The 18,291-nt window shown below is 42.5% G+C and overlaps 1 protein-coding gene across 5 annotated transcripts in view; it reads right to left on the reverse strand.

Annotated features, from left to right (window-relative positions):
- The window catches only part of DNAH11 (dynein axonemal heavy chain 11), a 596,997-nt gene that overhangs the window by 31,517 nt on the left and 547,189 nt on the right, over positions 1–18,291 (reverse strand). For all 5 annotated transcript variants that reach the window (XM_033930891.1, XM_033930892.1, XM_033930893.1 and 2 more), the window contains 4 exons: positions 15,444–15,592; positions 12,782–12,909; positions 10,062–10,289; positions 8,716–8,907 (listed from right to left, as the gene is read on the reverse strand). In XM_033930891.1, the coding sequence (XP_033786782.1) occupies positions 8,716–8,907; positions 10,062–10,289; positions 12,782–12,909; positions 15,444–15,592 (697 nt within the window). The remainder of the gene's footprint in view (positions 1–8,715; positions 8,908–10,061; positions 10,290–12,781; positions 12,910–15,443; positions 15,593–18,291) is intronic.

Raw genomic sequence — 18,291 nt, forward strand, 5'->3', positions numbered from 1 at the left:
TTTTTTTCCATTTTGAAAATCGTCTAGCTATACGTCCTGCCGATCTGATCGTCCAAGCCGCTAAATAGTCCATCTTTATACCACATTTTCCAACTCATCCAAGTCAAAAACGCCTAGAACAAGCCCTGGTGGACGTGGGAGGGGTCTGCAAAGTGATGGACTGAACATCCAGACATGCCACCTAAATAGTGGGGTACCTTACAGGGCACTGCTGTGAACTTCACAAAAAGGGTGCCATATTATCATCTCACTACAGCTCCCTTATAGGTCATGGTGAGCCCCTCAAACCACCTCCAGAATCCCCTAGACCCACTTATCTACCACTCCCATAGCCCTTATGTAATGTAATGACTTATATGCCAGTACAAAATAGTTTTGGGGGTGTATAGGGGAGTGCACATGTTTCAATATCAATGCAGTGATTACAGGGGCTTATGGGCATGGGTCCTCCTCCACCCCCAAGACGCCTCTGTGCAGCATGACTAGGCTTTCCTATGCCAGGCTGCCAGGTGATGATGTTCTGGAGGCACAATTTTCAAGTTGTGATTAATATTTTTATGGGGTGGGGGAGGTGGGTCTGTGATCCCTGGGGTAATGTTTGGGGGTCTGTATTATGTGTTTGCAGGTGGGTTTTTGTGATTTAGCACATGTTTTAAATGGTCTAAGTCACAATGTCCAAGTTCCGCCGATCCTGTGCTGTATAACTTTCGGTTAAACATGCAGTATGACTAAGTCTAAGCTTGCCCACGTCCCGCCCAAATCCCGCCCTCGACACTCCTCCCGACAGGCCCCGTTTAGATATGGTCATTCAGCGGCACTATGGAGGCCTAGGTCATTTATAAATATGTCTAAAACCTGGTTTGATTATCGGCACTTGGACGTTTTTGACTGATGATCGTCCAAGTGCCAACTTAGGCCGGTTTTTGGACGTTTTTTCTCTGTCGATTATGAGCCCCATAGTATATTGAAAATCTTGGTATTATTCAGTGTAAGCTAGTGATTTCACAAGTTTTGTTAATTTCAGATATCATTAATATTTTACAGTTATCATTGTTCTTAATATTATGAAGGCTCTTATATACTGCCTTTGTCAAAAAAAGAAATCTTCCTCAGCCTACCATATCAAATTCTGAGGAAAAGAAGATTAGGCATGCTGGATTCCTCGGACACTAGGCAGCAGGTAGAAGCTGTCTTGCCCAGAGTTACATGGATGTTCCCTATTTGAGACAGGGTAACCTGGTTGGAGGCAGTTTTGAGGCTCAAGCAGGCCACATTTGAGGCCTGGGATTATGTGACTCACAAAGCTCTGATCAATCTGTTGGTACAACAGATGTATTGTATCATTGTTGAGGAGGATGAAGAATCAGTCTGTGGTTACGCTGAATATAACTTGGTAGGTAATTACTAGACTTAACTGTGAGTGAAAAGGTGGATCAAGCTGAAAAGTTTCTTGATGAGATCAAAAACCAATCATTTGAAATTGGAGAGACTGTGAAAAAAAATCATTTGTTACAAAATTTTAATTTGGAGAAATCAATGGTAAATTTGCAAGAGATAAAAATAGACACTATACAAGACTGTGCTTCTTAATTGAAATTAAGGCTCCTCTTACGAAGTCGCGTTAGCAGCTTTATCGCACGTGACTTTTTATCACGCGCTAACCCCTGCGCTAGCCGAAAAACTGCCGCCTGCTCAAGAGGAGGCGGAAGCAGCTAGCACAGCCGGCAGTTTAGCACACGCTATTACGCGTGTTAAATCGCTAACGCAGCTTCGTAAAAGGAGCTCTAGAAGTTGGAGCATCTAGTGAACAGCTTGAGATATTTTATAATTTTAGTGTACTGAATTTCCCCAGGTTTCTTTCTATAGATCCAAAAGAATTGTTTAGGAAATATCTTAACTGAAGTCTGAAAACTCATTTTAATCTGTTCTCCTGCTAAATAAAATATTTTATTTACCATGTAATAAGCAGACTGCTAGCAAGTCTGGTAATAAACTATCTGATCAAATTACTCATCTTGTCTAATTCATTCATGACAATGATAAAAATTAACGATGAAATCAGAAATCAGATTGTATGCTCATTTGAGCAGGGACTGTCTCCTTTGTGACTCTATACAGCAATGTGCATGTCTGATAGACCTCTAGAAATAATGAATAATAGTAGTGTAGATTGCAGATTTATTACAATTCAATCTAAGTAGTTTACAATTTTAAATAAAATCACATATTGGAAAAGAACTCTACATACTACTAGATAGGAAAGTTCCCAACAACAATTAAAAAAATAATTTTTCTGTAATAGAAATGTGACCTTTGTGGTGTTTTATTGATGTTTGTAGGAGACACTGTTTTTGGAACTGATCAGAAGAGTTATGCAGTATGATAAAGAGTTTTCTTGTGATTTTCTTCTAAATATTTAGTGAAATATCAAAATGCATCCTCCTCATTTTATGCAACTCGATACTGAGAACAGTCAACCAGGCCTCTTTATCTGAAATTTTCACTACCTTGAAATCATTAACTCCTACTATAACATTACATGACCCTTGTTCTTTATTTATTCAGTTTTCTATACCGTTCTCCCAGGGGAGCTCAGAACAGTTTACATGCATTTATTCAGGTACTCAAGCAGTTTTCCTTCTCTGTCCCGGCGGGCTCACAATCTATCTAAAGTACCTGGGGCAATGGGGGAGATTAAGTGACTTGCCCAGGGTCACAAGGAGCAGCGTGGGTTTGAACACACAACCTCAGGGTGCTGAGGCTGTAGCTTTAACCACTGCGCCACACTCTCCCATGTGAGGTGAGGACCAGTCGCTTGTGTAAAAAACTGCTCTGCCCCAACTCTTCTCTCTCTAGCTCCCTTGCTTTCTCTGCCTCCCCTGCCTCTCCTGCTCTCTGCCTGCCCTGACTATCTGGCTCCCCCGACTCTCCTGCTCTCTGCCGCCCTTCCCCATAATGCAAACCCATGGTTTTAAAGCAGGGCTGCACTGTGGGGAAGGACGGCAGAGAGCAGGAGAGTCAAAAATTGCCCACCCACCGGCCCGGCCCGACACCCCTCCTCCCCGTATGTATAAGTCGGGAGCAGGAGGGGTGCTCAGTCCCTCCTGCTTCGTAGGCCTCCCTCCAGCTCCTCCCTCCACCACAACCGTCCCACTGCACCCCCGACCAGCCCATCCCTTTTTGGGCCTTGTCAGGCCTGGCCGGCCAGACCCACCTTGAAAATCGTTGGGAGCAGACATACCTTGAAAATCGTTGGGAGCAGGAAGGGTTCCCAGTCCCTCCTAATCCTTAGGCCTCCAGTGATCTGATCTTCAGGAGGAGGAGGAAGTGCAAAGTCCTCCTGCTGCTCTGCAGGACCGCTATGCAATACTGGCCTTAGGCCACACCCCAGTGTATCATCTGATGCATGGAGAGGGGCCTAAGGCCCTGATTAGCTGAGGTGCATCAGGCTCCTCCCTTGGGACTTCCAACCAATCAGGGACTTCCTTAGGGTGGAGTCTAAGGGAGTCCCTGATTGGCCACGCAGCTAATATCGCTCACAGCATCAAGTGCCATTGGCACGTACTACAATTACATCCTACTTTTCAGGACTACCCTTGTATCGCTTATTCTCGTACTAAGAATGCAGCTGATTATGTGATCCATTCCAAATTCACATCGGATATGAGCATTTTGGATCACAGGGGCAGACATAGTAAATGCAGTGGGACGTGTGACATTTGTAAAATCACCATTGAAGGAGAGTCATGGGTTCATCCCTAGATTTATAGGACATATTATTTCAAGGCAAATACCCATTGAAAATTTACCTGGGTTATTTATATCATTATCTGCCCATGCCAGTTGGTATACATAGAGCGCACCCAGAAAACTATTAGGATGCGTCGTATCGAGCATAGAAGTAGGATAAACACCTCATCAATGAGTTCCCCTATGGTCCCCCACTGCATTCAACAATGTCATTCTTTTACAGATTTACGATGAAGTATCATTGAACAGATTGCTGAGAACTTTGAGGGGGACAGAATGACTCGCTTATAATGAAGAGAACAATACTGGATTTTTGAGCTACAATCAGTGCATCCTTTAGGACTCAACGACTATATTGAGTGGCATTGTGCCATCTAACGTTAACTTTAATTCCATCTTTAATTTCCAACAGATTTAATATACTTTTTGAATTTCCTGGGTTTTTCCTGGGCTTGACGTTACACGTGATGACGTCACTTGCTCTGCAGGTATTAGTGGAGGCGTTCCGCCGGGTCCAGCTTTCTTCTATTCCATTCTGGCGGGTGTCTGAGTGAGTTGGACTACAGCACTCAGCGGTTGGTTCCTGAGGAAGGGGGTCTGTTGTACCCTTGAAATGGAATTCCGTTGGACGGACATGTTTGGATAAGCCCTTTGGCTGCCTTGAGCCTTTACCCACGGAGAAATAAAGGACAGCCTCACCACAGTTGAAATGAACTTAGATCAGATATACTACCAGATCGACAAACTTAAAAGTGACAAATCCCCTGGACCGGATGAAATTCACCCGAGAGTCTTGAAGGAATTGAAGGTCGAAATCGGAGAGTTACTGCAAAAACTTGCAAACCTGTCAATCAGAACTGGTCAGATACCAGACGACTGGAGGAAAGCGAACGTCACGCCAATTTTCAAAAAAGGATCGAGAGGAGAACCGGGCAACTATAGACCTGTGAGTCTTACATCTGTCCCCGGCAAGATGATTGAATCACTGATCAAGGATAGCATAGTTCAGCACTTGGACACACATGACTTGATGAAACCCAGTCAACATGGATTCAGGAAAGGGAAATCGTGTTTGACGAATTTACTCCAATTCTTTGAGACCGTGAACGAGCAAATTGATAGTGGAAAGCCGGTGGACATAATATACTTGGACTTCCAGAAAGCATTTGACAAAGTTCCACACAAAAGACTTCTTAGGAAACTACAAAGCCATGGCATAGAGGGAGATATACAAAGATGGATAGGCAAATGGCTGGAAAACAGGAAGCAGAGAGTGGGCATAAATGGGAAGTTCTCCGACTGGGAGAAAGTGACTAGTGGTGTACCCCAAGGCTCGGTACTTGGGCCGATCCTTTTTAATATTTATATCAATGACCTGGAAAACGGAACATCCAGTGAGATCATCAAGTTTGCAGACGACACAAAACTCTGCCGGGCAATCAGATCGCAGGAGGACAGTGAGGAACTCTAGAGCGATTTGTGTCGGTTAGAAAAATGGGCGGAGAAATGGCAGATGAAGTTCAACGTGGAGAAATGCAAGGTAATGCATTTAGGCAGTAAAAATAAGGAATACGAGTACAGAATGTCAGGTGCAACTCTGGGAAAAAGTGAACAAGAAAGGGATCTGGGTGTACTGATAGATAGGACCCTGAAGCCGTCGGCACAATGCGCGGCAGCGGCAAATAAGGCAAATAAAATGTTGGGCATGATAAAGAAAGGAATCTCGAGTAGATCAGAGAAAGTTATAATGCCGCTTTATAGGGCAATGGTCAGACCCCACTTGGAATACTGCGTCCAACATTGGTCTCCCTACTTAAAGAAGGATATAAAACTGCTGGAGAGGTTGCAGAGACGAGCAACTAAACTAGTGAAGGGTATGGAGAAACTGGAATATGAGGATCGACTTAAAACACTGGGATTGTTCTCCCTTGAGAAAAGGAGACTGCGTGGGGATATGATCGAAACCTTCAAAATACTGAAAGGAATCGACAAAATAGAGCAGAAAAAACTATTTACATTGTCCAATTTGACACGGACAAGAGGACATGAAATGAAGCTAAGGGGGGGCAAGTTCAGGACTAATATCAGGAAGTTCTGCTTCACACAGAGAGTGGTTGACATCTGGAATACTCTCCCAGGGGAGATTATTGCGGAATCGACAGTCCTAGGCTTCAAAAGCAAACTAGATGCATATCTCCTTGAGAGAGGCATATAAAGATATGGTTGGCTATAAAATAACGCAAAACACAGGGGAAACAAATCCACAAAAGATAGAATGATCAATACAAGTGGAATTTTTCTTTACAGCCAGCATTCACATGACGGCGTTCTGATTTATACAGTTTTCTTGAGTGGTCCATACTAGAGGTTATTTACACTCAAAGATCTCCAAGACTCCTGACGCAGGCCGTAGGGCCGAAACATGTACATGTCGGGTCGAGTATTATTGGAAGAATAAAGAATAACCTGATTGTCCAGACGGTTTGAAAGACATCTTTATTTGTTGCACCTTATCTTTATTGGACAATTCCACTTGTATTGATCATTATGGCTATAAAATAAGCCAGGTGTATACCTAGCAGGGCCTCCGCGTGTGCGGATCGCCGGACTTGATGGACCGAAGGTCTGATCCGGAGATGGCGCTTCTTATGTTCTTATGTTATGTTCTTATGTACTTTTTAGACTGTCGGCTTGTTCCTCTCGCCCTTGCCTTTTTGGTTGATTTTGGTCGCTTTTGTACCCTTGGATGAGAGGCAGAGACAGCTTTTACCATTTTTGTTGATTATTATTTGCACTTTTAGCACATTTTTTTGGTGCACTAGTACACATTTAATCACCCTTGTTTCAGGGTTAGGGAAGATTAGTTTTTCTACTGTTTGGGTTTCTTCCCTTTTTTTGAGTTTTTGTAATATCAATTTCTATATGGCATGATTCCCGAATTTTTTAAGAGTTTGATATCTGGTTACCAACCATCAAGATCATTGCGTTCTGAAAATTCAGCACTGTTGAAAACAAAGGTCAAACCCAAGTATGTGGAAATGAATGCTATGACCTTTTCATGTGCAGGAGTAAAACTGTAGAATGGCCTTGTTGGCCCAATTCGGAATGTGGTGATAGGAGTTCATTCAGGAAACTGCTGAAAACGCAATTATATGTTCATGCATTTATTTGAGCATTTGACCTATTGCAAGGATTAAATCTTTTTGCTTTTATCTGTTCTGACCTGTTTCAATATTTTATGTATTTAACTTTATTGTAAACTGTGTTGGAATAAAACTGTATAGAAATTTTAAAAATAAATAAAGCTCTAATGCTAGTATTCTATACAGGAAAGTAAGTTCCTATTTTTCTTTATATAATAGATGCCACATCGGCACACTTTAGGCACCTAAATACACAGAATTATCCCCTTAATGTGAAATAACGATTTCTGTGTTAACTGCAAAGCAATGTCCTCAGAACCTCCCTGAGCTGGAAAAGCACCCATGCAGCATGAACCCTAGAGATCCTATCTTGTTCACTGCATCGCAGCCAAGCAGGAAAGGCTCCCGCCTTCCTTGCGCCCTGTGCAGCTGCCCTGCCTGTACATACTGCAGCTCACTAAAGCCCTGACTCTCCTTACCCTCTGAGCTGTGTAATGCAATAATTTACATACACTAACTGCTAAACAGAATTCCATATTATTATACCACAGTTAAAAGTTGCACTAAACTCCTAACACAGCTTAATAATCAAGCCCTAAAATGCTCAAACTGAACTGTTGAATTCTATTGTATAAACGAGTAATGAAAGCAACAAGTTTGATGTTAGTACAACAGTTTCTCCATACCAGAGCTTCTCAACTTAGTCCTTGCGTTCTAGTTCCAGCAAGTTTTCAGGATATCCACAATGAATATGCATGAGACAGATTTGCATACTAAGGAGGCAGTGCATGCAAATCCATCTCATGCATTTTCATTGTAGATATCCTGAAAAACCTAATGGGACTAGGTATGTCTCAAGGACTGAGCTGAGAAACACTGTTCCATGTTATTAAATACTGCATCGACATTTCTGATATTTAGGCTTAACATTCGTTCATTGGAGAAATAACCTTCAGTGCATTTAAACTACATGCATTGCACCTTTAAAACTATCATTCCTCCAACCTTAATTTCAATTCAAGGGGAATACTGCAAGGAAAGTCACAAGAAGGTGGCATCCTTAATATATAATAATGACACATGCAGGAAAAGCGCCATTATTTATATGTGTGACGTGCTGTAAATTGCTTCCATCATCAAAACTAATTGTAGTGATTATTAATGCAGTGTTATGAACTGTCAGAATTGCTATATGTAATTACATTTGTGCAAATGCTTCATTACCTGCCTAATGAATTTGCCATATATGCACATGTAAACCACTGTTTTTGTTAACATAATGAAGGACATTTTTTTTTCTTGCTGCTAATGAGGAACTGGTTTGAGTGATGCCAAACGTGAAGTCAAGAGTTTATGTTATCAATAGAAGCTTCAATTTGGTTCATGTTTCACTTACCAGTTAAATACTTATTTCATTACTTAACAGAACAATGGTTTCAGAGCAAATTTATATAGAGATAAATACAATATTAGAATGATCGAATGCATGAAATACGCACAAATGATCCTTGGCAGACGGGAACAAGAGAATAATCAAAATCTGCTATATTATTTTAAGTACCTTCTTATTTCTCATTTATAATCTTAATGTATATTTTCTTCAAACCGCTTAGAACCTAACGGATGTAGCGGTATATAAGAAATAAATTACATTACATTACATTACATATTAAAGGAGGAAAGGAAATTGTGCAGAGCAAAAGAGGCTTGTGGCCTTCCCGTACTTTCGTATCCTAGGTTCCTATATGTCTTCTTTTGCCCCCAAGGTTAAGAATATGCCAGAGTAAGGTCAACTTACAGTTAATTGAACAACAACACTTACTTTTGTGCTGGCTTCCAAATAATTATAGAGGACACTGACGCAGATAGTGAGATCTCCTGTGTTAAAAGGGTAGCTTCGATTCCAGCCTTGAGGTCCAAATTTCAATCTCCCAGCAACACAAGCATGAAAGTAGCATAGAGAAAATAGAATACTTTTGAACTCTTCTTCTCTGGCACACATCTCAAGCGTATCCTAAAGCAGCAGAGGAGAGAACAATTTACATTAAAGTACACAAATACAGTTGATATAGTAACGTTCCTACAGAAACACACTGATCAGATTCAGCAAGGGAGAATCAGGGTGACTAAAAATGGGTATGAGGTATCACGGGGCATCTTTCAGCATCATTTATCAAATTCATATTCCCTGTCAGACTAATCCAGTGTTTATTGGCCATCCAAGCTTTTAACCAATTTAGTCTATATAATAAATGGAATTGGACCCAATCTGTCGTCATTATTACATTTCAATTTAACATCTATTTCCAGTCAGTGGTAAGGACACCTCAAAAGCAAAAGTGATTTGCAAATATTTAATCTGAATTCAATATGGGTTGGATTTTGATTTGGTTTTTTAAAATTTATTTTATCATTTATATAACACTTAATATAGAAACATAGAAGATGACGGCAGAAAAGGGCTACAGCCCATCAAGTCTGCCCACTCTGCTTACCCACCCCCTGTCTATGCCCTAATGACCCAATTTCCTTATCTTGACCCTCGTAGGGATCCCACATGGGTATCCCATTTATTCTTAAAGTCTGGCACGCTGTCTGCCTCGATCACCTGCACTGGAAGCTTGTTCCAATGATCAACCACTCTCTCTGTGAAGAAATACTTTCTGGTGTCGCCATGAAATTTTCTGCCCCTGAGTTTGAGCGGGTGCCCTCTTGTGGCCGAGGGTCCCTTGAGAAAGAAAATATCATCTTCCACTTCGACACTTATAGCCTAACTGGTTTACAACCAGGTACTCAAGCATTTCCTCTGTCTGTCCTGGTGGGCTCACACTCTATCTAATGTACCTGGGGCAATGCGGGAGTAAGTGACTTGTCCAGGGTCACAAGCAGCAGCATGAGATTTTAACCCACTACCTCAGGGTGCTGAGGCTATAGCTCTAACCACTGAGCCACACATTTCCTGTTGAAACCAATGTAGAATGTGACTACATTTATTATGAAGTCAACAAGGCTCATTTGAACTTTATAAAATGCCCCTTTGTCTTGTTGGGAAGCAGATGTGTGAGAAGGGTAAATAAATTCTGCAAGTTCTTTATAAACAGTCACTGGTAAATTGGGCTTCTTCTAAATTTCAACTCAAAGTTTCCAAGTATAGTATGTTTTTCTCACCTGGTCAAAATTAGAGAGAGCAGCATGCAAATTAGCCAACATGCCAGTAGGAGGTTCATTAGTAATTTTAATAGAATTTTCTAGTATTCCTTGAGGAATAATGTGTTCATCAGGAGATCGAGCTGGTTCAGCACTAATGAGAACCCTGTAGTCTGGATGACTCTCTTTGCTGTATTCTTCAAGCAGTTTCTCCAAGGTTCCAAGCCACTTGGCCACTAGATGTATATTCTATGGAAGTAACAATCACAAAAGAAACACTTGACAATTGAATATTTTCTACCTGTTTCATGTAGGATGCAGTCAAGTTCACTATAGGCATAGGATGTATGCACATTATGGATTCACATGCAAATTTTCAGTGTGGACATTTTTGTTACATTACCCAATTAATTTTAGTACTATTTAATTTGTATTAGCAAACTTAAAAACCATATTATACAATATCTAATTAAGGGGTATGTTTACTTAAGGGTATTAAGCCCTTAGGGCCTGATTCTCTAAAAGTGCGTCCCGATTTTAGGCAGCTGTAGGCGTCCTACAGCTGTCTAATCAGCCAATCGGGATGCCAATCAGGCCTTAGATTAAGTGGGGATGGGTGGACCCGCTATGCCTAAGGCCTGATTGGTCCAGGCTTCTAGAGCCTGGGCCAATCAGGCCTTAGGCTTTGGCGGGATGGGCCGGGAAGGGGCGGGCCGCCTCATTTCGACGAGGCGTGCCTGCTTGCTCGACGTGCAAGACCCATCTGTAAGAACAGGTTTGGTGGAGTGGGGGTTGTTAGCGCCGGGGGGGTGCGTCTTCGGGCAGGAGGGATTGGGCACCCTCCTGCCAGCGACCGATATTGTCGGGGGGGGGGAGATCGGTAATGTTGGGGGGGGGCGGTCGGTAGTGTCGGGGGTGGGGCGGTCGGTAGTGTCGGGAGGGTGCGTCTCCGGGCAGGAGGGATTGGGCACCCTCTTCCCAGCGATCGGACAGGCCGCGGCCCGCTATACTTATAGCGGCAGAGAGATCCCTTGCCGCGATAAGTATAGTGGCCGCGTCTACTTACAATGTAGACCAGCATTTTGCTGGCCTACATTTTTAAGCTTCTCATCTACTAGGGAGACGTGTAGGACCGCCTAGGTTCAGCCTAAGGCCCGCCTAAGGCCCTTAGACGAGCTTAGGCATCTTGCGGGTCTCCCTAGGCTCCCGGAGGTGCCTTCAGGCCTGCCTGGGGAGCATTTTTTTTTAAAAAACGTGCATCCCGATTGGCTGATTAGACAGCTGTAGGACGCCTACAGCTGCCTAAAATCGGGACGCACTTTTAGAGAATCAGGCCCTTAATGCATGCTAAAAGGTATTTTATCACAGTGTTAAGGCATTCTTTTAGGAAATTTTTCTGGGAGAAGGTATGGCAGGGGCATGGAAGCATTATTCTGCTAGCGCAATAGGCAGTTACTGTGCATTAATGACTATATTAGCGCACTATCTGCATAAAACTTACCCTCAAAAAAGAATAGCATTAGATTTGCAGTTAACATGCACTTAAAATTCATGTTAATTCCAAACCCTAACGCCCTTCAATAAACCTACAGGAGAACAGCCGATTGATCAGAGCAGTGTCTCGTAAACTTTCCGGCCGATGGCACACTAAATTCAATGCCCTGGCTGGAAGGCACCTGGACGTCGATGTGATGGCATCACGCATGTGCGTGATGTCATCACGTTGACATCCGCATATGCGCGGAGGCCCATCTGGCCATGACCCCACCAGTGGAGGAGTCCAGGAGGTGCAGGGAGAAAAGGAGAGACGCTGGTCAGGAGGAGAGTCGGCTGGCGCAGATGCACGTCCTGTAGGCAGGCAGCCAGCCTGGATGACTCTCCTCCTCGCCAGTGTGTCGCGGCATACTAGAAATCTCAGGAGACACACAGTTTACAATACACTGGATTAAAGCAACAGGCTAAGAAATGGGTAGGTGGGGGACAGATGTGCATTTCCAGTGCCTAACTTTCTTGTGAAGCGTGACTATGGAGGCTCTTTACGACACCTAATACCACTTCTGGCACTTGCCAAGCCTTGAAGCGGTCCAGAGGAGGGCGACGAAAATGATAGGAGGCTTGTGCCAGAAGAAGTATGAGAAGAGACTGGAAGCCCTGAATATGTATACCCTAGACCAGGGTTGTCAAAGTCCCAACTCGAGGGCCGCACCAGGTACAGAGTAGAGAGGTCCAGGAGGCAGGGGTGGGTCAGAGTTTAGAAACTCATGAATAACCGAAGTTGTGATTTCTAAACCCGCAAATTTGGAGGGAGAAGTATACTTATACATGTACTCACATAAGTGGCAGTATTCTGTACACTTATGCGCCCTACTGGTGCATAAATGTGTTCACCCTGTTATAGAATTAGGGGTAAATCACCTTGATTTCCTGCTCAATAACCATCCCTACCCATCACCCAGCTCGCAGTAGCATCAAGCCTCTGCTCCTCCCTAAAGAGTCATCTGACTCTCCTCCCCCTAGCACTAGGCACTTACCGGGGCTTTCTCTAATGGTATAGTGGTTGGGCAGGAGTTATCCCTCGGCATTCCTGCTCTCAGGTTTAAAATGATAGTTATGACCTCTAGCAGCTATCAGAAACTAACTTATTTCGTGAAATATAATTATCTTTTTCATGAGTGCTTATTTTCATTTATTTGGCGTAATTTATAAATTATTAAATACATATACCACTGGTTTACACTTACTTGAAGAATGACCCAATGACCCTGTCTTGAAGCTTTGTCCAGTGCTTCTTGAGCTACCATCTCTTGGCCCTGTCCTAGAGATATATTATGGAATTTTCCAGAATCAATAGTAAAGCCAAGTTTTTTGCCTAGGAAGATAAGAGCTATGTTAAACCTCTGTAATTATACAATAACATAACATAAAAATCGTTTCTATATCGCACAACCGTAAAGTTCTATGCGGTTTACAAAAAGTTACATAATCATACAGTTGAACATGGAATATCAATTCCCCAGAAACCTAGATAAGAAGGTTTTCAATTGTTTCCCAAAGTGTTGATAAGAAATAGAGGTCAATATCTATAGCTTAAAATTCTTGTCACAGATTGATAGGAAAGAAGACGTTGATGGTACTTTTTAAATTTACAACCTTTAATTGAGGGTAAAACAAAGAAACTATGACATCTTTGAGAATGCATTAGATTTGCAAAGAGAAATTAATCTATAAGATAATTGGGTACTAGACCGATTGAAACCTTGTAACAAATGCATCCATACTTAAATATCACGCGAGCCTCAACTGGCAGCCAGTGTAGCTCCCAATAAAAAGTAACATGGTCAAACTTTTTCAAACCAAACGTAATTCAAACCGCTGCATTCTGGATAATACACATTCTTGAAAGGTTTTTTTTTAAATATCTGCATAATAAACAATGTCACAATAGTCCAACTGACCCAGTACCAAGGACTGAACCAATAATTTAAAGGATGAGACATTCAAATAGGCTCTCAGATTGCACAATTTCCACATGAGGAAATCTTTTCATACAAGGGAATCAACCTGATTTCTCATAGTTAAATTCTGATCTAGGGTCATCCCTAGAATCTTAATTATGGGTTGAATTGGATAAGTTGTTGCGTTTAATATCAAAGAGGTCTCCATTTGAGTTTGACGTGGAGAGGCAAAGAAAAATTTTGTTTTCTCTGGATTAACTTTCAACTTGAATTCGATCATCCAATTTTCAATGACCCTGAATACCTCAACAACTATATGACTAATACTTGAGATTGACGATGAAGTCGGAATTACGATAGTAACATCATCAGCGTAGCTGAACAATTTGAGTCCAAGATTACACAATATTGTATCCAGTGAGGATAGATATACATTGAAAAGCAGTAGAGAGAACGGAGAACCCTGTGGAACACCACATGGACTATTCCACTTAACGGAGCAAACATCATCAAATTGAACTTGATAAGAACACAATAAAAGAAATCCCTGAAACCAGTTGTAGACTTTATGTTGAATGCCAATAGCATCTATGCATTCTAGTAATTTTGTTATGATCTACTAGATCAAACACACTGCTCAGATTGAATTACAGTATCAGTGCACTGGTGCCTTTACTGAACAAATTATTTAGAAAATCTAAAATAGCAGCTAAAACAGTTTCAGTGCTATACATAGGGCAGAAACCTAAGACTCATGTAGAAGTGAGTGGTGCTCCAAATAGATCAGTAACTGAGAGTGGACCGATCCTTCCATTAATTTAACAAAAAAAGGGATAGATGAAATTGGTTTATAGTTGGTAACTAACGAAGTAGATTCTTTAAAGTTTTTGACTATGGGAGCAATGATGATATGACCGCTGGATGATGGAATTACCCTTATTTCCAACATATGAGACAACCAGTTAAATAAATCTAACTGGCAGTCTAATAGGACTGACTTCATAATTTTTGGAGAGCATTGATCTAACTAACAGGGAGTGGCTTAAGGGATCTGGCCAATCGGAATCTTAGGCCACTCCCAGTGCACACCAGAATGCACTGCGAGAGGGGCTTAAGATTCCCATTGGCCAGATTCCACCGGTAAGGGGCAGGCCCGCCATTCGTGTGAAGGTGGGCTTGCTGGCTGGAGGCAGGAAGGATGCCTTCAGCTGGCCATCATTATAAGGTAGAGGGGGTTCCGGGGGGGGGTGGGCTGATGGGGTCCGGGGGGGTGACTTTACGGGGTGGAGGGATGCCAGCGATGTTCCTGAGGGGGGGTAGTTCCAGCTGGAGGGACTGGGCATCCCTCCTGCCAGTGATGTTCAGAGGGAGAGTGGGGGGAGGTTCTGTCAGGAGGGATTGGGCATCCTGCCTGCTGGCGATGTTCAGGAGGGGTTCCGGCAGGAGGGACTGGGCATCCTTCCTGCCAGTGATGTTTGGGAGGTGGGTGGTGGTGGGTTCTGGCAGGAGGGTATTGGGCATTCCTCCTGCCTGTAGTCTTCGTGGTGGGTAGGTGGGGGACAGGTTGCAGTAGCCTTAGGTGAGATTAGGCGGGCCTACGTGCTTCCCTAGGCTCCTGGAGGCACCTACAATGTAGGCGGCCTGCCTTGGGATGTTTGGGGGTTTTTTAACGCACATCCCGATTGGCTGGTTAGGCAGCAGTTGGCCATCTACAATCAGTATGCCGTTTATAGAATTTGGCCCTTTATGCATGCACACTGGCACACTGCATACAAATAAACCTTCATAAAGAATGCAAATTTAATACTTTATATACTTCTCTATAATCTTGTTTAATTTTTGATACAAAATGTAGGGATAAAACAGTATGAAAATCATGATTTATATGCTTTTATTTCTTACAAAATATTTGTTTTTGGTGTATTAACCCACAGTTTAGAAGACTTACCAAGTGATTCCATCTCTTTCAAAGGGTCTGCTCCAGGGGAAAGAATGAAAAACACTGGTGTGGTCGGGCTGCTTTCTTCATAGGATTTGGTAAAGTCCATCCGGTTGCCAACAACATACTTTGAACCTAACTTCTCCTCAACAAAATTTCTGTAGAAATTCAATGTGCATATTTTTATTTGTTTAAAATACTTAAACTTTACCCTTAGAATAATAGCTGCAAATAAAAATACTAAATATTTATGCCTAAGAAATCCACTTGCTGTGTTACTTTCAGCAAAATACCTAAGCTCTCAGTATTATAATTCACATAATTGAATTTCTTGAGAAACGCCACTTATATTATACAGAACTATATGGATAAACAATGTATTAGAAGTAATAAACATTAATATTATTGAAGAGACTGAGGGGTACCTTTACTAAAGTGTGTTAGGTACATAAGACTAGATTCTGTAAATGATGTTTCCACTAATTTCTATGTTAGATTTGCAGCTAATATGCGTTAAGCTGCATTAACTACAAATCTGAATGCACTTTAGTAAAGGAGCCCCTAAATCTATATAACCCCAAAATTGGTCATCTGCTGCTTACAGACTGCACATCCGATTCCATTTTATGTTTCTGAATAGCATTAAAAAGTGCAATGGTTTGGGGTTTTTTTTAACATTTTTATTATTTTATTAAATTACAGTAGTGTAATACATTTAATTGAAAATAGCAAAATATTAGAGAATACACTATTTCAAACAAATAATAAATAGAATCACAATTATACCCAACCCCCTTCCATCAATTATTAATATTAATAATACTAAAAATCTTTATTATTTTAATATGAAGATTTAATATCCATTTAATTTTTCCTCAATACACATTAAAATGATTTTCTCTTTCTTCCCCCCTCCCCCCCCCCCCCCCCCCGCTTTTACAAAAGTGTAGCACAGTTTTTAGTGCTGGCCGTGGTGGTAACAATTCTATGAGCATTGGAGATGTTACCACTGTGGCCAGTGCTAAAAACTGCGCTACGCTTTTGTAAAAAGAGGGGGGGGGAAGAGTGCAACAACATTTATTGGTCAAAAAAATGTATATCTATCATATTATAACACAGGGGAATTTTGTTGTGCTTGCAAAATAAAGATAAAAGTACAATTAAACTCATTGTAGGTAGCACCTAAGATTTAAAATAGTGGTATTCACACTATAGAACAGTGGTCTCAAACTCGCGGCCTGCCAGTTACTATTTTGAGGCCTCGGTATGTTTATCATAATCACAAAAATAAAATAAAACAGTTTCTTGATCATATGTCTCTTTAGCTATAAATTACAATATTATTATTAAGACAGCCAAAAGGAAAGATTTATAAACTACAAAAAGTTTTACCTCATGCAAACTTGTTATCTAATATAATAAAACCCTAAGCCGCGCATGCACACTCCCACTGCGTGCGCCTTTTTTCTGTGAGCTGTAGGGACCCGCGCTTAGTGTTCTGTTTTTCGTCCTGTTTTTCGGTCTGGCCTGCTCGCCTTGCCATATTGTATTTTTTAGTTTAAAGACGCGGCGGTGGCTCTTCTCACAATCCCCGCCTGCGTTGGACTTCCGATGCTGGTGGGGATCATGAGAGGAGCCGCTGTGGCGTCTTTCAACTAAAAAATACAATACGGCAAGGCGAGCAGGGAGCAGGCCAGACCGAAGCTCCGACGTGAACTGCCAGTTGGCCGGCTCCCTAGCTGGAGTTATTTTTCAGTTTAAAGGTGCCGCCGCGGCTCCTGTCACGAGCCGCATCTGCTTCAGAGAAGACTTCTAATGCAGGCGGGAATCGTTAGAGGAGCCGCCGCGGCACCTTTAAACTGAAAAATAACTTCGGCAAGGGAGTCGGCCAGATCACCACAGCAGCCACTCCCCCCTCCCGCCCTCTCTCTGTCTGCCGAAAAAAACAAAAAAAACCCCCCAACAATCACTGGCATGTAGGGGGAAAGGGGAGCTTGCAACAACAAAAATTCCTGATGCCCGCAACTGTGACCCCCCCTCAAAGTAAACTCCCCTGGAGCAAGGGGGGAGAGGGAGATCATTCCCATCTGTCCGAAGAAGGAACCGGCAGGTTAGATGGTCAGCTGGGGGCAGGAGCAAGGGAATCAATCATGAGATGAGGGTGGAGGACAAGGAGGAGAATGATAGTTGGGTGGGAGTGGAAAGAGATGCCTGATTGGGAGTTGGGGCCTGGGTTGGTGAGGAGAAGAGAGACATGGGATAGCCACTAGAGAGAGAGGCTTTGGGCGGGTGAGAGAAGCAGGCATTTGGAGTGCAGGTAGGAGAGAGAGAGTGCATGGATGGGGTGGGCTACCACCACCTCAGCGAACGAGAGCTAAAGGAACCCCTCCCCTCCCCCGCCAGGAGTGTGCGGGCAACTGACCACAGCTGGATTGAGGAAAGGGCAAGGGATCCCTTAGCTGGCACCGCTGGAAGGCGGCTTCAGTGAGGGTCTGGGCAGGGAGAGCGACAGAAAGAAAAAAAGATAGAAAGAAAGAAATAAAGATAGACAGCGGGAGGGAGAAAGAAAGATAGAAAGAAATAAAGAAAGATAGACAGGGCAGGGAGAGAGACAGAAAGAAAAAAGATAGACGGGGCAGGGAGAGAGACAGAAAGAAAAAAGATAGACGGGGCAGGGAGAGAGACAGAAAGAAAGGAAGAAAGAGACAGAGGGGCAGGAGAAGGACAGACTGACATCTATTCTAGCACCCGTTAATGTAACGGGCTTAAACACTAGCTTCTTTAATAAGACATTAACTATTTTTTCTGAGGCCCTCCAAGTACCTACCAATCCAAAATGTGGCCCTGCAAAGGGTTT

Source organism: Geotrypetes seraphini, chromosome 2 (assembly GCF_902459505.1).
Source record: "Geotrypetes seraphini chromosome 2, aGeoSer1.1, whole genome shotgun sequence".
Lineage (NCBI taxonomy): Eukaryota > Metazoa > Chordata > Amphibia > Gymnophiona > Dermophiidae > Geotrypetes > Geotrypetes seraphini.